This window comes from Geotrypetes seraphini, chromosome 9 (assembly GCF_902459505.1).
Source record: "Geotrypetes seraphini chromosome 9, aGeoSer1.1, whole genome shotgun sequence".
Taxonomy (NCBI): Eukaryota; Metazoa; Chordata; class Amphibia; order Gymnophiona; family Dermophiidae; genus Geotrypetes; species Geotrypetes seraphini.
In genome coordinates this window covers 162,033,439-162,055,459 of record NC_047092.1, presented here as the reverse complement: position 1 = coordinate 162,055,459, position 22,021 = coordinate 162,033,439, and the positions used below count along the sequence as shown (strand labels likewise).

Here is a 22,021-nt window from a genome sequence, read left to right as displayed (position 1 = left end):
CAGCGCTGTGTACACCTTTCAGCACTATATAAGTGATAAAATAGTAGTAGCAGTAGTATATGCCTATACATTTTCCCTCAAATTCTAGAAAAAGCGCTAAAAATTATGCACGCAATTTTGGTTACATACCCAAATTTTGCAATTTAATTAGTGCCAATAATTGGCGCTAATTAAAATCAATTACAAGTTATGTGCATAAATTTAGGTGCGGGACCTATGCCTAAATTCTATGTGTGAGTCAAAAAAGGGAGAAACAAACAAAACTGCAGACTGTGTACAAGATGCAGGCAAACATTTATTGTACCAAAATTAAAATGCAAATAAGTAAAATAAAACCCTTTTACCAATCAAGGGACCCGACACAGTCCGTGTTTCGGACAAACTTTCGTCAGGGGTCCATGGTGAAAAAGGTTGGGACATACCATAAAAAATGAAGATAAGTAACAAAGTGCCTGTATATTGTGTTCGCCGAGGACTGCTGCAAAAAGTAAAGCGTCTCCTTGCAGCAGTCCTCGGCGAACACAATATACAGGCACTTTGTTACTTATCTTCATTTTTTATGGTATGTCCCAACCTTTTTCAACCATGGACCCCTGACGAAGGTTTGTCCGAAACACGGACCGTGTCGGGTCCCTTGATTGGTAAAAGAGTTTTATTTTACTTATTTGCATTTTAATTTTGGTACAATAAATTTTTGCCTGCATCTTGTACACAGTCTGCAGTTTTATTTGTTTCTCCTGCTTGGTTTTTTCTGCAGACAAAGTTGGACTTTCTCCTTTGTTTTGTTGCCCTGAGTCAAAAAAGGGGGCATGGAAATAGGTGAGTCATGGGTGGATCCGGAGCATTACTTTCAGTTGCGTGCATAGAATATGGGCATCCATGCCTATATTTAGGTGCAGGTATTTGCACCATGTTTTCATTGTAGCAAAAGGCATAAGTGTTTTTCTATAAACCACACCTAACTTTAAGCCTGGCTTATAGAATAGCACTTTCTACTAGTGCTGCCCGATTCAGGAAAAAAAATTTCGATTCGATTCAGCCTATTGAATTGGTTTTTTCGATTCGATTCGATTTTCCTTCCCAATTGGGTGTTTTTTTCAGACATCCTGGTAGGTTTATATTACAGCCTCTTCACCCTCTTTGCCTTCTCCTAACCACACTGGCGCTGTGGTGGAAACAAAATCAACAAACAAAAAAGACTTTTCCTCTCTCTGTTAAATCCTAGCTCACGTTTGCGGTCTAACACCAGCTCTGGCAGGATACACATTTCAAATCTGACAAATTGTAATCACAAAACAGAAAATAAAATTATTTTTCCTACCGTCAGAAGAGGGGTGGAACCGCGGAAGAGGAAACAGCTCCGAAGCTGTTTGCAGTCATCGCTAGCGGCTGCGATCTTCTGTGCAGGCTACTCTTCAAAGGTAAACGGGTGCGGAGAAGCCAGACGCCGGGGGGGGAACTGGACAGCAGCACTTCGCAATTGACCCTCCCCCCTCGCCCTCTAAAGCAGGTGCGGCAGTGGCTGGCCAACAAGAGCAGTGCTGCCGCTCCTGCTTTAGGGGGGGAGGGTCAGCCAAATCGGTAAGCCGATTTTTTATTATTTTAAATCGATTTGAATCGATTCACCCAAAGTGAATCGGTGAACCGATTCGAATCGTGAATCGGGCAGCACTACTTTCTACTCTAAGTTGCTAATGCAGCTACATTGTTGTGTGATTCCTTACAGTCTACCTAATGGGTGGCAGCAGAGGTTCACATGCTAATGGCCACACCCTAATGATATAATGAGCACATGGCCATTAGCAAGGAAAATAGAAAAAAGGCCATTGTACTCCAGTGGTAAAAGTGGCCTTAGCATGCGGGAATGATCCATGTTAGGCTGCACTAAGGCTACATTTTGACGCTTTTTGATAAGAGTCGTCTATTAGTGTCCTTTGTAGAACTGCTTCCTCAATGGCTTCCTGACTTTTATGGCATCTTTCACAGGGGCTGTAGACAAGATCTTAACTTAAGAAATAACAATGACAAAAGGATGAAAGAGAAAATTATTTCTGCCATTATTTAGCATTGCAAATGTATGAATTAGAATTAGACTTTGTAATTTCCCAAATTTTTTATTATTATTTCAACTAAAGTTATGGAATAAGAATCCTTCAAGAAACATGGACTCTCTCTAACCTCTTCTATCTAGTTTTAAAAGCACGGTTTCAAGTGGGCTTTGTATTATAGTAACTCTTACCCAAATTTTCAGTTTCATTGTGCAGTTTTGTATGCAGTGGTATAAATTTAAAAAATAATTACAGGCAGTCGCCGGGTTAAGAACGAGTTACGTTTTTAAAGCTGTTCTTGAGTCAGATTTCTGTGTAACTCAGAACTTCTAGATTTTAAGATTCCTGCTGCTTACCTCTGTTCTCAGCTGACAAAAGGGCCATCTGCCCCTACCAGTGTTCCTTCTAAGGTACAGCACACACAACCACACACTGTTCTTAATGTAGCCAGGCATCATTCCTGAATCTGCTGCAGGAGAAGTGTATGAGTCTATGCCACTGGAAATACTGCTCAGTGAAATCAAATGAAGCCGCAACATTCCAGAGCTCATATTGTGATGTCATAATGCCTCATTCCACCGGTGCCTAAGAGCCAACTTCATCAGTGATGTCACAATGGCTTGATTATTCCTACACAGGCAGTCCCTGGGTTAAGAACAAGTTATGTTTTTAAAGCTGTTAAGTTGGATTTGTATGTAACTCAGAACTTGTAGATTTTAAGCTTCTTGCTGCTTACCTCTGCTCCCAGCTGGCAAAAGGGCCAACTGTCCCTACCAGTGTTCCTTCTAAGGTACAGCACACACAACCACACACTGTTCTTAATGTGGCCGTGCGTCATTCCTGAATCTGCTGCAGGAGAAGTGTAGGAGTCTAGGCCACTGGAAATACTGCTCGGTGAAATCAAATGAAGCCGCGACTGCGTTCTTAAGTATGAGTTGTACTTAAGTCAGACATCTGTAACTCAGAGACCGCCTGTAATGGCAAATGTGCCTGACCATTCCTATGTTGTTTCAATCTGCTCAGCTCCTTAATTCGTTTTACATAAATTATGAACTGCTTTTTGATTTAAAATGAACTGACTCACTGAGGAACGTCCTGAAAAAGCACAGAGAATGTACGAGCATTTTCTGTGTTTATGGCATGGTTTCTTAATATCTTTAATAGCAAAAAGCCTCTGCAATGCACTAGTTCAGTAATCCTCATTGTCACTTTGTTCTGTAGGCAATGCCATGCTACTCCGGGTGCTGCCCTCTGTGTATGAACAACAGCCGCAACTGATTAATGACCACCTAACAGAGTTGGTGGCCCAGATGTCCCATCTAGATCAAGGGGAGCTGCACCACCTTTTAAGACTAGTTCAGACAGTTACAAAGAGAAAGCAACCTCAGGTAACTGACTAGTTTTGTACTACTACTATTACTACTACTAATAATAACAGTTTATTAACGGGATTTAGGAGTAATCATTAGTGATGACATGAAAACTGCCAATCAGGTGGAAAAGGCTTCCTCTAAGGCAAGGCAAATGATGGGTTGTATCCGTAGAGGTTTTATCAGCAGGATGCCAGAGGTCATAATGGCCATCAGAGCGGATGGCCACCAGGATGGTCTCGGGGCTCAAAGATCTTCCGTATGAAGTAAGGCTGAATAAATTGCAGCTGTACTCACTTGAAGAACGAAGAGAGAGAGGGGACATGATCGAGACATTTAAATATATCACGGGTCGTATCGAGGTGGAAGAGGATATCTTCCATCTTATAGGACCTTCTTCCACCAGAGGGCATCCGCTGAAAATCAGGGGAGGGAAATTTCATGGAGACTCCAGAAAGTATTTCTTCACTGAGAGGGTGGTCGATCATTGGAATGAACTCCCACGGCAGGTGATTGAGGCCAACAGCGTATCAGATTTCAAAAATAAATGGGATATTCATGTGGGATCTCTAATGAGGTAAGGGCAGGGGGTGGTGAGCAAAATCAAAGAGAAGGGTCAATAGAGTGGGCAGACTTGATGGGCTTTGGCCCTTTTCTGCCGTCATTTTTCTATGTTTCTATGTTTCTATATACCGCAGGACCGTGAAGTTCTATGTGGTTTATAATGATTAGAAATGCTACAGATTGAGTAGAACTAACATAGTTAAAATCTAGTAACTAACAGCTCTAGAGATCAGTTATTGTGGGAAAGATTGTGCAAATCAGCTTCCTACATATTTTAGGAACAGATATGTTTTTAGTTGTCTCCTAAATTCCCCGTAAGTATTGTCATGTGTAAGTAATTGTTTCAGATCATTACCCCCATAATGCTGCTTGATAAGAGAAAAGATGTTGGTGATGTCTTTTAAATTTACATCCTCTAACTGGAGGAGCTTCTCTTATGTCTATTGGTTGAAAAAGAGAAAAGGTCGGTTATGTATTTGGGGGCTACTGAAAATAAGACAGTGGACCCAAAAGTAAAATAAGACATTTTGGTTTGTTTCACTGTCCTGTAGGTACTAAAGAACTGCATTCCTTTCCTAACCAATCATTTAAGAGATCCTAACCATAATGATATCATCTTAAACATCCTTATGGAAATATCGGACTATGAACCTCAGGCGTTGATCAGTTCTCTTTCAGTGCTGAAGGACATTGGAGAGCACTGTCCAAGCCTTCTTGGACAGATAGCAAAAATATACGGAGCAGTTGGACTCATCAATGAGGTACGCAATATGCACCATCCGGTAGCTTTGTTAGCGCTCTTAAAAGTTGCTCTTCTTAATTTAAAAAAAAAAAGGCAAAAGGATCTGATTTCACATTATTTTACATTTATGTTCATTATGTTTGCAAATGTCTATATAGAAGGGGTAAAAAATATTCAAAACCACTTTGGTAAAGGATAATTTGAACATTCATCAGAGAATGGAAAGATGCCCTCACCTGGAAATACTGTGTCCAGCACTGGTCACCGTACATGAAGAAGGACACGATACTACTCAAAAGGGTCCAGAGAGGAGTGACTAAAATGTTTAAGGGGCTGGAGGAGTTTCCGTACAGTGAGAGATTAGAGAAACTGGGCCTCTTCTTCCTTGAAAAGAGGAGACTGAGAGGGGACATGATCAAAACATTCAAGATAATGAAGGGAGTAGATTTAGTAGATAAAGACAGGTGGTTCACCCTCTCCAAGGTAGAGAGAACTATTCCGCAAGCAACTGAAAACTTGGCTCTTCTGTAACATGTGATTCTATTTTCCCCCTTACTCTTCCTTTCTATGTATAAGCTCATGCAAACCTTTTCCTTTCTCTTCTTATATTTAAGTTCTTGTAAACTGTGCCGAGCTCCACTTCCATGGAGATGATGCGGTATATAAACTTAAGGTTTAGTTTAGTTTAGTTTAGAGGGAGCACTCTCTAAAGTTGAAAGGGGATAGATTCAGTACAAACGTAAGGAAGTTCTTCTTCACCCAGAGAGTAGTAGAAATCTGGAACGCTCTTCCGGAGTCTGTTATAGGGGAAAGCACCCTCCAGGGATACAAGACAAGGTTAGACAAGTTCCTGCTGAACCGGAACGTACGTGGGTAACGCTAATCTCAGTTAGGGCACTGGTCTTTGACCTAAGGGCCGCCACATGAGCAGACTAGTGGCAATTCTTATGTTCTTATGCAAATTCCTAACGTGAACTTTTGTGGCATTAGTAAGAAGGACAGAGGATTGAAAATTAAAGATCATAGTGGTATTACAACTCAAAATTAGAAACATAGACATTGGAATATATTTTAAATGTACACGAATATACCCAGGCAATTTTTGGCTTCTTGGTTCTGAGCTGTGATAAAAATCCCAGCACAGAATATAGGTATTCATATTTGTAGATGCATTGTGCTAGAGCAGTAGTACTTTTTTTTTTTTTTTGGGGGGGGGGGGCTGCGTGTGTGTAAAATTAGGCTTCTTATATTGAAGAATGCAAGCTTTTGAGGTCATTAAGAGTTGTTTTTTTAAGTAACATAAAAGAACATAGAGACTGGAATTGAGATGTCCAGGAGAACCCTTTTCCCCATATACAGTCAAACCTTGGTTTGCGAGCATAATTCATTCCAGAAGCCTGCTTGTAATCCAAAGCATTCATATATGAAAGTGAATTTCCCCATAGGAAATAATGGAAACTCAGACGATTCATTCCAAAACCCAAAAACTTTAATGCAAAATACTATACGTACTTGTATTGCAAGACCTCGCTCATTTAGAACAGTCACTGCACTCCTGCAGCGTCATAGAGAGACGAACCATCGGCTCAATTGTGATGATGTGACGCGTGTATACTGTATGTACTCATATTGCAAGACTTTGCTCGTTTAGAACAGTCACTATACTCCCGCAACGTCAGAGAGAGAAGAACCATCGGCTCAGTTGTGATGATGTGACGCGTGTATACTGTATGTACTCGTATTGCAAGATCTCATTCATTTAGAACAGTCACTACACTCCTGCAGCGTCAGAGAGGGAAGAACCATTGGCTCAGTTGTGATGTGTGTATACTGTATATACTTGTATTGCAAGACTTTGCTCATTTAGAACAGTCACTACACTCCTGCAGCGTCAGAGAGGGAAGAACCATCAGCTCAGTTGTGGTGTGTGTATACTGTATGTACTTGTATTGCAAGACATTGCTTGTATATCAAGTTAAAATTTAATAAAATGTTTTGCTTGTCTTGCAAAACACTTGCAAACCAAGTTACTTGCAATCCAAGGTTTTACTGTACATGCATTTCATTACTAAGATGGAAACTATGGGGTGCCCAGCGTTATGCTGACCACTGCTAGCGTTATTCTTAGATATTCAATGCCAAGCCCTGTCTGGGCTGGTTAATATACAAGGGGCCGCCGAAAAGTTCTCAGCCCAACCAACAAAGTCGGGGCAGTCTCCATCGAGGGCTATACACTTAGGGCTCCTTTTACAAAATGGTAAGGCATAGGGCCTTATGCGCGGAATAGCGTGCGCTAAATTGCCACGCACACTAGCCGCTACCGCCTCCTTTTAAGCAGGTGGTAATTTTTCGGCTAGCTAATCCGGTGCGTGTGCTAAAAACGCTAGCACACCTTTGTAAAAGGAGCCCTTAGTCCGGTGATTTTCCACTTTTTGTGTTCCGTATTTTTCTAATGGAATGAAAAAAGTGGAAAAATCACTGGACTACATGCGTAGCCTTTGATGGAGACTGCCCCAACTTTGTTGGTTGGGCTGAGAACTTTTCAGCGGCCCCACGTAGCTGGTTAGGTCCAATATTCAGCACTAAACCGTCCATGGTTTCCACATTTTTCCACAATCTCATTTATGCAATTAAATGGGCTGGTTAAGCGTTGAATATTGGCATTTTACTGGCCAAGTGCTGACTCTGCCCCAGAACATCTCCAACTGGTTAAGTGTCCCTGAAAATTAGCAGTTAGCTCTGAACAAAAGATTTACTAGCCAGGAGCTATTTGTGGCCAGTTAAATTGCTTTTGAATATAGGCCCGTACATGTATAGATTTTAATCCCACCCAAGTCCCTCCCCTTTGAGAAAGTGCAAATTTCCATGTTTAAATAGTTTTTTAAGAAAAAGAGAATGGAATTGTCCAACAAAGAATGATGTGCACTAAAATAGTGTCCACAAAACTTATCTGTAGATGTACAAATCTTTTATTCTTCCAATTGTGGTACAATCAATGATTCAATGACTCGACATGTACATGTTTCGGCCAACAGGCCTGCATCAGGAGTATATGAAACCGTCCCAAACCGGAAACGGGTACCACGATTGGAAGAATAAAAGATTTGTACATCTACAGATAAGTTTTGTGGACACTATTTTAGTGCACATCATTCTTTGTTGGACAATTCCATTCTCTTTTTCTTAGGCATTTTTTGTGGTTTTGTTGTTCCCCTGTTTTTGTGTGTGTAAATAGTTTTTTTACACATATGTACAACATACGTATGCAAAATGCTGGTATGTCTATGTGGAAATTACAAATAGGGATTCTAAATTTATTTTTTTTTTTAATTATTATTTATTTATTTATAGAATTTTACAATATTACCAAGCATATACATCTTGTACAGTAAAGTGAGATCAAACAATATACTAAACTAAGATTCAAAAGTTAAGATATACCACAATCATAATTCCATTTAATTAAAAAATAAAAATAAAAATAGATAAATAAAATAATAATAATCTAGCTAATCTCACACTAGTCCTCAATATTTATTGGATCCAAGATTAAAGAGTAGAATAGGTATAATTCAAATTAATTAGAAGAAAATCCATGTCTTACTAAAGTGCAGGGAGCTAACTTTCCATGGATGCTGTTATTCCTTTTTCAAGACGTTTCACTGAGAGAAAACTAATCAATTGAGATGGCTCTGTAAAAATATACTTCAATGATAAATATCTAACCACACATTTACATGGATATCTCAAGAAGAAAATACCCCCTATTTGAGTCACTCCAGGTTTTAGGAGTAGAAATTCTTTCCTTCTTTTTTGAGTCTCTCTAGAGACATCAGGAAAAATCTGAATATGTTGTCCCAGGAAGTCTTTGGACCGGGATTCTAAATTAACCCTCTCAGCTTCACACCACTGGTTTCTGCCCAACTGTTTATTGATCTTCTTTTAACTCATTTTATTTCATTTGCCAGGCAAATGGGTTATTCCCTTTCTACTTTCAGAAATATAGAGAGAAATTTAATGTTCAGAACAGTCCATGTCGTCTTTCTTATATGGTCCAAACTCAAAGCCTTAAATGGCAGTTGTATTCTTGAAAACGATTTGGCCCATTTTATGGACAAGAAAACAAAAAGAAAGAGAGAGGAAGAGGCAATGTGTAAGAAAAGTCCATTTTAATGGGGCTTTTAATGGATTTGTTTGAAAGAGCATACGAGTATAGTATTTGTTTAAGCATTTTCAGCTACTGGGCCCAGTTTGGCTTCTTGGCTAATGTTAACAATTTTTGGAATGTGAAACAGAAACGGCTACATCAAACTATAAATATCTTACTCTAAGTCATTCAAAACCCAAAACTTATCACCTTCATAAACTCTGAGAAAGACAAATTATGGGTTATGTAAGAAAAAACACAGAAAAATAAAACTGTGCCAAAATATTTTTTGCCCTGTTAGTGGTTAAATTTAGAAGTTAAATTTATTATTCTTGGACAGTTATTGTACTTGGTTTGGACACAAAGCCTAAAGCTTAATCCCCAAGGTTGAAAAGAAGCCCTATAAAATGAGTCTAACGTTGACCACAGACTGCATTAAAATACTTTGGGGCTGTTGGCTCAGAGAAACATACCATTTGTCTCTCCCACCATATCTATTTTGTGTTCCAAATTGCATTTTCTTTTAGAGTTTTCGTGTTGTCCCATTCAGTCAGCTGCATGATTTCACATATACCGTATTTTCACCCATATACTGCGCACCCGTGTAAAACGCACACACGGGTATAGCGCGCGGGGAACACAAATTTATGTAAAAAAAATTTAATATAGCGCGCACACGCGTATACCGCGCATGCTAAAACCTCCTCCCGCCTACTCCGAACCGGCATCCTCCCCCCCGCTCGCTTACCCGCGTTTTACAACTTTTTTTTTTCAGTCCGATCCGGCATCCCCCCTGCAAACCGGCATCCTCCCCCCCCCCCGCTCGCGTCACCCCCCCTCCCCCGCGATCCTACATCCCCCCCAGCACCGCAAAACATCTCTTACCCGATTGGGCACCGGCACCAGCACCAATGCACAGGATGTGCCAGTGCCTGAAGATCCTCCCTCGTTGGTTTGGGCTGGGCTGGGCTGGGCTGGGCGGTGCGTCTCGGAGAGAGTGAGACCAGAAGGCTTTGAGCATGCGCAAATGCTCAAAGCCTAGTCCAGCCCGGCGCAGGAAGAAGGAGGATCTCTCCCGCACCGCACCGCCCAGCCCAAACCAACGAGGGAGGATCTTCGGGCACTGGCACTGGCACGTCCTGTGCATTGGTGATGGTGCCGGTGCCCAATCGGGTAAGAGATGTTTTGCGGTGCTGGAGGGGATGTAGGATCGCGGGGGAGAGGGGGGGGCGCGAGCGGGGGGGAGGATGCCGGTTCACAGGGGGGATGCCGATCGGATTGGAAAAAAAAAGTTGTAAAACGCGCTCACACGTATAACGCGCATGGTTATGCACGGTTTGTAAAATCGTGTATAACGCGCGCGTTATATGCGTGAAAATACGGTAGCTCAAGTAAGATCTTCAATATGGAGAAAGCAGGGACCATTTAGATATAGAAACTTCCAGTTACTTTGGTTGTTTTTCATGACCATCATTTATATCAGCTCTTTTTCTTTTGACTCCCAAGGCAGACAGTGTTTCCTGTCCTGGAACCCTCTCATCAACCATTTGCATTACCCATGTTCTGCTGCTGAGGGTTTCTTTTCAGATACTTGGGTTATATGTCTCTGGAAAGGGTGATAGGATGTTGAGGAATGCATGCTCAATGACTTTATCATAAATCCTCTGGCAGTACTAGAGAATGACACGGGGACAAATTTGTTCCTGTCCCCGCAGAAATTCAATTTCCCCATCCAGCCCCCGTGAATTTTGTCGCTGTCCCTGTCCCTGCCCCATTCCTATAAGCTCTGCCTTAACTGCACAAGCCTCAAGCACTTATGATTTTAAGGTGTTTGAGGCTTGTGCAGATGAGGACGGAGCTTAGGCATTGGTGGAATGAGGCATTATGACATCACACTCTGAGCTCTAGAATGTTGCTACTTATGATTTTAAAGGGTTTGAGGCTTGTGCAGATGAGGACAGAGCTTAGGCATTGGTGGAATGAGGCATTATGACATCACAATCTGAGCTCTAGAATGTTGCTACTTAGGACTTTAAAGTGTTTGAGGCTTGTGCAGATGAGGACAGAGCTTGCAAGAATGGGACAGAGACAGGAAAATAACTCGCAGGACGGGACGGAAAAATGAGTTCCCACAGGGATGGGAAAAATTCCCCCCATGTCATTCTCTAGGCCATACATGTCAAACACAAGGCCCGCAGGAAATCACAAGAGGTTTTTGCATTTAGTTCAGACTAATGATTATATTATTCGAGTTTATACACCAAGGAAAAAATGATGCTGCTGATACTTCTTATATGATGATCAATTATACTACCTTTTCATAGGTTTTAACCAGAGCCGCCGAGAGAAAATCTGGGCCCCAGCACAAAGAAGGTGTGTGGGACCATATATAAAATTCTACACGCATGTATGTGTGTATATTATTATTTATTTCTAACAATCATAGATTACATTGATACATTTAGATAAGTATGTATAGGTATAAATGTAATAATAAAGGAATATATTTATATTAGTAAAAGACGTTTATAATAGCATTTATTGTCTGCCAAACAAAAGTGCTTTCTTGGCCTTTTTCCTAGCGAAACTGAATTACATAATCAAAATGAATCTGTTTTGCTAGGTTAGATTCAATACTGAATCTTGCCAAATCTACTAGTTGCGCTTGTGACAGTGGATCTTAGAAAAATTTTTACCAGCTTTAGCTTGCTGAATGAGCGCTCTGTAGTGGCAGGAATTGTCAACAGAATATGCAGACCGACGCTGGCCTTCACACTCACTCAACGCTTCGCGATCTTGTACGCGAACGTTCTCACGCCGTTCTTTGTTTTAGTTTGTAAGGATGTCTCCTTCTTGAGACAATGACACGTGTTGGTTTTCGTGATGTTTCTTGGTCTTCATTGGGCCCCCTTGAGCTTCATAGGCCCTGGAGCAATGTACCGACTGCACCCCCCTCTCCTCGGGCTTGATTTAAACACTGAAGAATGAAAGAAATTTGGAGGTATTATGTTGATCTCTTGATACCAGAAGACCTCAGTTTAAACTGTATGGTGATAGGCCTAAATTTTTAGATGTGAAGGGGCATAATCAAAAGAAACATCTAAGTCCGTTTTGGCCTAACTCACAAGTCGTCCAAAGTTGGACACGGGAAAAGCTCCATTTTCAAAAAATACGTCCAGCATATTTTTTTCCCCAAAATTCGTCCAACTGTACGTCCAGCCATCTGATCATCCAGGCTGCTAAGTCATCCATCTTTATACCCCATTTTTTACCAAAGATTCATCCAACTCAAAAACGCTTAGAAAAAGACCTTTTGGGTATGGGAGGGGCCAAAAAAGTAAGGGACTGGACACCCAGACATGGCACCAGAGTAGTGGGGCACCTTACAAGGCACTGCTGTGAACTTCACAAAAAGGGTGCCACATAAACATCTCACAACAGCTCCCTTATAGGTCATGGTGAGCCCCCCCCCCAACACCCCCAGAATCTACTAGACCCACCTATCTACCACCCCAATAGCCCTTATGGCTGCAGGAGCCACTTATATGGCAGTACAAAAGGGTTTGGGGGTTTTTTGGGGGGTGCACATGTTTCTCCATGAATGCAGTGATTAGAGTGGCTTATGGGCCTGGGTCCTCCTCTCCATGGTTCACTAACCCACCCCCAAGACCACTTAAGCAACCTCTGTACAGCTCTACTAGGCTTTCCTATGCCAGGCTGCCAGGTGCTAATGTTCTGGAGGCAGATATGTAAAGTTGTTATGTTTTTTATGGGGGGGGGCTATCAATGATCACTTGGGCTGTGTGTGGGGGTCTGTACTTTGTGTCTGCAGTGCTTATCTGGTCACTTTGGATACCTTTTGTGGACTTAAGCCTGGTTTTGATGGCCTAAGTCACAACGTCCAAGTTCCGTCTAGGCAGTGTTGTAAAACCTTCGGTTATACATGCAGTACGACTAAGTCTATGACGTCCCACGTCCCGCCCAAATCCCACCCTCACCACTCCTCCTAAAACACCCCTTTTAACTCTGGTCGTTCAGCAGCACTGTGAAGGCCTAAGTCGTTTTTAAATATGTCTAAAACCCTGTTTGATTATCTGCACTTGGATGTCTTTTGTTACTGATCGTCCAAGTGCCGATTTAGGCCGGTTTTTCTATTTCGATTATGAGCCCCATAACTTTTAGTTCCTAAATAAGCTAAATTTTTATATGAAAATGTAGGCTCTTAAGTTTGGCCAAAAATAGGACACAAATTTAGGAACCTAATTTAGAAGCATACATATAGGAACTCAGCTCTTTTTGAATATTAGGCTCTAGGAAGGCCAGTTTCAAGTCTCATTTGCTAAGGACGCGTGTACAATGAGGGAGGAGGGTTCATCTCTTGTTTGCTTTCAAGAAGATTTTTGGTAAGGGAAGAATACGATCATTCTTCTATTCTGGAGAATTTTTTTTTTTAGAGCTGGAGAAGGAGGAAACCTGCTTCTTGTATCTGGTGGATTCATGAAGACCACTCAGGAAAGACCCTGGTAATACTTCTGGAATTTCACTGATGCAGCCCTTCTTGAGAGACCCAACAGTGTAGAAAGTGAAAAGGAAGAACGGAAAAAGCTTTCCAATCAGTGCTTTCAGGAGAAGTACAAGGGAACCCCAAAGTCCAAAGAAAGGGAAGGAGCGTGTCTCAAAAGTGTATAGAATAAAGGATCTGAACCCTATTTTGGCATTTTGTACTTGCATGTGAGAAAGCTACAACTGAGCTTGTAACCACACTGTTTTGGTATAATTCTTTTAGTTTGGAACATGACTACTGTCTCTTTGAACTGTAATAGGCTTTTGGCCCTGAAATGGAGTTCTTCCTTCTATCACAGAATCCATATCAAGGTTTGCAGAGCATTTATGAGACTTAACCATGGATTAAAGTGAGTCCCGGATCTATATGGTGTAGCCAGAATGGGGGCTATGCAGAACAATAAGTGTTCAAAGGTGCTGAAAATTGCTCCAGGCAGCAATTGGGAGCCTCTTGTCAAACTATTTTATTAAAACAACATTTCACACTAAGTAGAGAGGAATGTTGATAAGGAATGTCTAGCATATCACTGGATCAAAAGCGCAAATCTGTGGTGAATGGAGAGAAAGGAATCAAGCCCCTGATCCTTCCATTCTCCGGAATCCATTATCCTATATACGCCGTGGCCTGCTAACACTTAGAGGTGCTGTGTAAATTCTGATGTAGACCAGACAGCTTCTGGCAAAATCAAACTGTTCAGAACAGGATATGGAAAAGCAGCTCAAGAGAAGCTGAAACCACCACCAGGATGTAGCAAGTATACACAGGAAGCTCACTGCACACATTAGATAATAAGAATAACGTGGTCCTTTATTAAGCGAAGGTGCCAGATGAACAGAGGAGCCAACTACCCTGATGCTATCTATTTCATATTAACAAACCCTTTTCAAAGGCTGCCAATGGCAAAAAAACAACTCCATCCATATCAAGTATTTAATGATTCAGCTGCAGAAACAGCATGTGGCTTTGATAGCCTATTCCAGGGATAGGCAATTCCGGTCCTCAAGAGTTGGAGCCAGGTCAGGTTTTCAGGATACCCACAATAAATATGTATGAGATAGATTTGCATCTCAAGGAGGCAGTGCATGTAAATCCATCTCATACATATTCATTGTGGATATCCTGAAAACCTGACCTGGTTCTGGCTCTCGAAGACCAGAATTACCTACCCCTGGCCTATTTCAACATAATTGGGAAATTCTGTGGAACTCCAGCTCTTTCTCCCTTCTTTCTCACTGTAAGTATAAAGTTCATGGAATCCTATAGGGTTACCCATGGAACACAGATTTTAAGATCTACATATTCAGGTCAATATCTACATGTGTGTAGGGGCATTTTTGATAGGACGTCTGAGTTTAGGCTTTTTGGGAAAGACATTCAGAAATCCACTAGTGAAAATGTCCATTTTTGAAACTGCAAGATGTCTATCTTTTTTTTTTTTTTTTTAAATGACCTATATAGATATTTTGGCCCTTAGTGTGTCAATCTTTTTTAGGCCATTTTTTAATACAAAGATGTCCAAATGAAATACGCACAAAAACAAGCCATTGGGATGTCCAAGCAGCCAGCATTCTTACCAAACTAGCCACACAGACAGTTGAACACAGCAGAACAGAGGGGTACTCTAAGCAGTGGGTTTTTTTCAGGCCCTTAAATGTTTTTAGAATTTGAGTGGCTGCTCCCAAAGAAGCTGTAGTGTGACATGGAGAGGCTCTGTTGAGTATCAACCATTTCAGTGAAGTTGCTGCTTTGTGTTTGTTTGCAATCAGTGTTGTGCACAGATATACCGTTCTAGTTAGCACTTATTCTTTGAAAAATATGTTTAGTATGGTTCGTTTTTCTGACTTACGATGGTCTGTATAGCTCTATGTCCACTTCTTTTAAATGCTGAGCGTCTCGAGTCTTTTCCTCCCATATGTATTGAAGTAGCATAGTAAATCGAATTGGGAATAGAGAAGCCATTTTGATGGGCTATTGTGGCTCACTGATCTACATAGCATATTTTAAATTTCCAAAGTGAAAATCTCCAGGATTAAGGGAAAATCCAAATGATGGAGAGGAGGAGGAAGTGGATGGGCAGGAGGAGGAGGTACAGTAGGTGTTCCAATCATTACTCCAGTCTTTCCTCCCGTCATATCCCCAACTTTCTCTAGCCAGGCTCTTTTTTCTATACCCCCAGCTTTTTTGACCACTTTGCCTCAATAATGGATCATTGCATTTTTTAGTTTAGGTTAAGCAAAAACCTCATAAACTACCACTCTCTACATTAGAGGTTTAGAGCACAGGCTGGCGGGTTAAGTGCTCTGATGCTCACAGGAATTCATTGAGCATTGGAGTATTTACCACGCCGGCTTATGATAAAAATCTCAAGTGCAGCTTGATAGAAGGAGGCCACTTATTGAATCTAACACTTTGTGTCAGTGGTGTAGGAAGGGGGGGGAGCAAGGAAGGCGGTCAACCCCAGGCGCCCTCTTGGTTGGGGCGCCAGCACCCATCTTCTGCCCCTCTCATTCCCCGCCCACCCCCAGTACCGCATGCGTGCACTGCTTCCCTTTCCTGTACCTTTTTAATATTCGCAGCACAAGCAGAACCCCCAACCTGCTGCTGACATCACTTCCTGGACTCACTCCTAGGAAGTGATGTCAGAGGAAGAGCCGACGCCGGTGCAAGCAGCAGGTTGGGGTTGCTGCTCGCCCCATGAATGTTAAAAAGGGAAGGGGCATGCGCGCATGGCAGGAGGGCGCTGGGAAGGAGTGGGGGGAGAGGTGCCACCGCCCGGGAGCCATCGCCCTCGTTATGCCACTGCTTTGTGTATTTTTTTTAAACTGTAGCAAGCTTGCTGTATTGTGTTTAGGAATTCCAATATTTTCTTTGGAATTTCAATTGGTTCCAGTTCTGTTTTGCTTTTATAAACTCCACATTCGTCGTAGCCTTTTTCACATAGCTTAGGGTCATGCAACACAGGCATGGTTCTGCTTCCATCTGCTGCAGCTGTTGTTTAGAAAAACCAGACTGTGCTTAAACTGGAGCTGAGCTCATGTTTATCTTTACCAAGCTGGAAGATTGCCTCCGAAATAAATTTCTACACCCACAGTGCACAGAGAACGAACGATCAAAGCCTTGGCACAGGAGCCCCCAGTACATTTCACCATGATAGGACGTCACTATAGAAACACACACCAAACTCTTCTATGTCCATAGTGATACAGTATTGCTGTGGGGATAAATCAGCTCATTTACTGAAAGGCTACAAACTCCCCTTGACGCTTCTGTCTTCAAAATTCCCTCAGTTCATGACTGCCCAGGAGCCAAAATGGTATGTAAGCTCCATCTGTCATCTTCACTGTGGCTTTTTGTGTTTTGCCGATTGTGAAGATCCATTCTTCTTCTTTGGGTTTGAATAGATTTAGGTCAACCATTTGTGTAGACATGGCTGTCCACAAAATATAGCCAGTTGGTATTGAAGATCACAGTAGCCAGTCACATTGTAAATGTACTGGAATGTGTGACACAAACTCTGCCGCTGGGTTGATTGCTGGTATACCCTAGACGGCACATATCACACCAGTTTTGAAACAATTGCACTGGCTCTCACTACAACAGCAGATATATTACAAGGTGCTTTCACCAAGTTCTATATTGATCTGTCCCATTGTATTTTCAAAGTCTTTGGAAAATTTATCAACCGGGTAGAAGGCTAAGGTCTGAGGGAGGGATGAAACTGATTACTGACAAGGAGGATAGAGTTCACTATGCAAGGCCAAAAGCTGCAGTGAAACTATGGAATTCTCATCCTGGGACATTGAGACTGAAAATGGATCGTCTGACCTTCACGAGACTGTTGAAAACTCAGTTATTTGTAGATGCTTTCTTGTAATACATGAGGGATGACATTGATTTTGATATGATAATCTTGTTATAACAAGAGTATGAGAACTTCAAAGAATTGGAGGTCATTAATTCTGATACAGTAATTTTGTACTAAGTTAAGGAGAAGTGTAAAGAATTAGTGTTGTTGATACACCTGAGCAATATGTTGTTTGTGTCAATATTATGTATATTCCTGTGTAAACCGCTTAGACTTAGGCCAGGGGTGTCAAATGTCGGTCCTGGAGAGCCGCAATCCAGTCGGGTTTTCAGCATTTCCCCAATGAAAATGCAGTGCATGCACATAGATCTCATGCATATTCATTGGGGAAATCCTGAAAACCCGACTGGATTGTGGCCCTCGAGGACCGACATTTGACCCCCCCTGACTTGGGCGGTCAATACATTTTTTTAAATAAATAAATAAAAGAGAGAATTTCACTAGCTAGTTTTATGCATTTAGGCCCTGATTCTATAAAAGATGCCTAACATTAGGCACCTAGATTGGCGCTCCTCGCTGAGCGCCTAGCTTAATTATTCAATTAGGATTAATCAGCGCTGAAAATTGAAGAGCCATTAAAAACCAAAAAACGATTCAAAAAATTAACTATCTGGCAGGCGTCTACCCCGAGGCCTGGTATGGTTAGGGGCAGATTTGGGGCATGATTTGATTTAGGCGCCAGTAGGCACTTAACTCTGGCACACTCATTTAGACCAACAAAACCCTGGCCTAAATGGGAGTGCACCTAAGGTTTCAATACCTACCGGAGACTGCATAGCCGCGGCTAGATGCAATTCTATAAACGGCGCCTAGCGGATGATTGACAATTGCGTTCAATAGCACCTACGAGTTAGGCATCGTTTCTAGAATCAGGGCCGTAAAAACCAGCCTTTAGCTATATTTTGAATATCAATCTCTCAGTGAATCGAGTAATAAAATTGATTGTAGTGTGTGGGCTAAAATTAATGACTAGGCCCGCTGTATTTGTTATGCAAAGAATGATAAACATATGGAATGCATCACTGAGGAAAATTAGTGGTGCAGAAGTATGTATGGTTCCATTAACAAATCAGTGTTAATACTTTTGAAGTGTCAGGTTAGGACCACGGGTCATGGAATGTAACTCTCCTCTGAATTGATTCAAGATTTTATTTAATGACAGGATCAGCAAAGCATTGCTTTCTTCACTTTTGTTAGCTAATCAGAAACACATGGCACATCGACTCTCTCCTAGTCTTGCAACCCAGATGATTCATGTCCTCACTGCATAATACAGATGTTCAGATGGTTCCGATACTCATGGTATGAAGGTGTATTTTCAAAGCATTTAGACATATGAGGTTCCATAGTAACTTATGAAACTTTGTAAGTCCAAGTGCTTTGAAAACGAGCCCCATGGTCTAATTCTGCATCACACTATGCGATATCAGTGACTTCATTGATATTCAGAAGAGAAGCACACAGATTCAAACAGATTCAGGTTATTTCAGCAGCATTCTTTCTCAAAGGATACAGGTCAGATGCACAAGTCAAGGACAAGATACAGGTCAACTTGGCCAGGTAAAAAATTAAGGCAGTAGAGCTTTGTCTCCAGAATCCTCCACGTAGACTTCCACTGTTAATTTGCCTAGAATACTTGTGAGGTTCCCAACAACCCTTTTGAATTCTTCAGGACCAAGCTGGTTCCTTAGGGTGGAGCTGCAGGACTGGGACCAAATGTAACAAGAGGTTGAGGGGGAACAGGATATGAATTTTAGCTGCAGGCCTACTCTTTCTGACTGTATCAATCTCTGCTCAAGTGAGCTGCACCATGGCCCATAGGCTGAGCTCTAGCCTTCAAGCTGGAGAGACCCTTGAGTTGGACAGAGCTACATTTGATGCATTCTAATTATTTACATGTGGAGACGGAACCTTCAAAAAGAAATAAAAAGAATGGAGTCGGTCCAGAGGAATGCTACTAAAATGGTGTGTGGTTTTTGTTAAAAGGCATATGGAGACAGACTTAAAGATCTCAATATGTATACTTTGGAGGAAAGGCAGGAGAGGGGAGATATAATAGAGACGTTTAAATAACTACTTGACATAAATGCGCATGAGTCGAGTCTCTTTCATTTGGAAGGAAGCTCTGGAATGAGAGGGCATAGGATGAAGTTAAGAGGTGATAGGCTAAGGATTAATCTAAGGAAATACTTTTTTTTACAGAAAGGGTGGTAGATGCGTGGAACAGTCTCCCGAAAGAAGTGGAGTCAGAGACTGTGCCTGAATTCAAGAAAGCATGGGATAGGCACGTGGGATCTTAGAGAGAAGAAGAGATAATGGTTACTGCGGATGGGCAGACTGGATGGGCCATTTGGCCTTTATCTGCCATCATGTTTTCTATGTATATGTGTCAAGTAAACGTTAGCACTTTACCCCATAGGGAACTATGTATTCTAAAACATAGGTGCTAAAATGTATGCACACATTATCCCCGGATTCTATATATATTCTATGTTTAAAATACTTGCATATATGTACACACACATGTATATACTCTTACACTTAAGCTCTATCCTGTAAATACCTGTATAATCTTACATAGTGCATACCTTATAGAATACTATAAGTTATGCAGATATCTTTGGTATGTAGGTGCAAGATTTCATACCAGCTCTATGGCTGGCATATACGTTCATATCTAACTTCTACGTGTGTATATAACACCCTCATCCTCCCTGTCTAATCGACTCGCAACCTCGGCGTCATCTAAAGCCAGCGGCTGTTCTGAATGGGTAAAGCTTGCTTTAGTTTAAGTTCCCCCGACCTTGATAAAGTCAAGTGAAACACGTCGGGATGGGGAATCATTCACTATAAAGCTAAGTTATGAACTTATTTATTACAATAGTTTTCTAAAAATGAAATAGAGAAAACCGTAGTATGAGAGAGTGAAACACTAATCTAAACTAATTTTTTTAAAAACATTAAAATGCTGTATGGGAATGATGAAGAACCACACCACCTTGAGTTTATTGACCTGGGTGGAAATCTGAACTTCCTTATTGTGTTTTGAAAGAAAGAAAAAATAATAATTTAGCGCACTGATAGTTTTTGTGTGGATTGATTATAAGTTTGCTTTGATAGGACAAATAACATTATCGGGATATGTGTACATTACATTACATTACATTAGTGATTTCTATTCCGCTTGTGCCTTGCGGTTCTAAGCGGATTACATTAGAAGATGGCTGGACATTTCCAGGCGATGACAATACAATTATTTGTATAACTTTACAAACTTTGCAAACCTAACTTTACTTAACTTTTCGTACATAACTTTACATAACTTTACGTACATAACTTTACATAACTTTACGTGGAGTTACTTTGTGTTACTTTAATTTATCCTTACCGTGCTTGCATAACTTGCATTAAGTTTACATAATTTATCTTACATAATTTATCTTACATAACTTTACAAGACTTTACGTAGAGTTATTTTATGTTATTTTACCTTATTATTCCAGTACATTGCATAACTTACATTACATGATATTACAAAGCATAACCTTATGTTATATTACAACGCATAACCTTATGTTACTTTACATAATATTACAACGCATAATCTTATGTTACCAAAAAATCGTCTGTTCCTAGGTTGCTATATCTGATTTTTTCGGTATTTGGGGAGACTGTGTTTCTAGATATGAATTGGCTTTACGCCCGATGCAGCTAGATTAGATGTTGCCTATGGGGACGAAGTTGCAGTTGGTTGTGAGTTGCAGTAGGATATGAAGGGAGAGAAGATGATGGTAGATTATAATATTGGGATGTGTTTTTTGAATAGTATGGTTTTTATATCTTTTCGAAACGCTTTGTAGTCCGTAGTTGTGGTCAGCAGCTTGGATATGGTGGGGTCAATTTTCGCGGCCTGTGTAGCAAGTAGGTTGTCATATAGCTTTTTGCGTTTTGTGCCTTTGAGTGAGGGGTAGGTGAATGGAGTCTGGGTTCTCCTTACTCTAGTTGAGAGGTTTCGGGTTAGGCGGCTGTTTAGGTAGAGAGGTGCTGTTCCGTTTAGTGCTTTGAATAATAAACAGTATAGTTTGAATTGAGTTCTTGCTTGTATCGGTAGCCAGTGTGAGTCGAGATAGGCATTAGTGATGTGATCGTATTTTCCTAGCGAGTAGATAAGTCTGAGTGCTGTGTTCTGTACTGTCTGTAATTGTTTGGTCATGTAAGCGGGGCAGGGTAGATAAAGGCTGTTGCAGTAGTCTACAAGTCCTAGTACAAGTGATTGGACTAAGATCCTGTATTGAATTTTGTCAAAGAATTTTCTTATTTTTCGCAGGTTGCGCATGGTGTAGAAGGCTTTTTGGATGGTTTTGTTAGTATGAGTCTGCATTGTGCATCTCCTGTCTATTGTTACTCCCAGGATTTTGAGTGCTGGCTGTATTGGGTATGTGATTGCATTTGTCGTCAGATCAGTTAAGGTAGGTTCTTTGTCTTTTTCTAGCAGCAGGAATTTGGTTTTATCCGTGTTCAGTTTCAGTTTGTGGTTGGTCATCCATGTTTCTACCGTTTCCAGAGTTATTTTCAGTCGTCCTGATGAGTTGGGGTCTTGGGTATTGAAGGGGAGAAGGATTGTTATGTCGTCTGCGTAGCTGAATGAGACTATATTTAGGGAGTCTAGAGTGGTGCCCAGTGAGGATACGTAGAGGTTGAAAAGTATGGGTGATAATGGA

General features: G+C 41.2%; 1 protein-coding gene across 4 annotated transcripts in view; it reads left to right on the top strand.

The window, feature by feature from the left end:
* The window catches only part of VEPH1 (ventricular zone expressed PH domain containing 1), a 135,230-nt gene that overhangs the window by 53,459 nt on the left and 59,750 nt on the right, over positions 1-22,021 (top strand). For all 4 annotated transcript variants that reach the window (XR_004540684.1, XM_033959270.1, XM_033959268.1 and 1 more), the window contains 2 exons: positions 3,270-3,436; positions 4,534-4,743. Coding sequence is in view for 3 of the 4 variants with exons in the window: in XM_033959270.1 (XP_033815161.1) it covers positions 3,270-3,436; positions 4,534-4,743 (377 nt within the window). In the remaining variant the exon portion in view is untranslated. The remainder of the gene's footprint in view (positions 1-3,269; positions 3,437-4,533; positions 4,744-22,021) is intronic.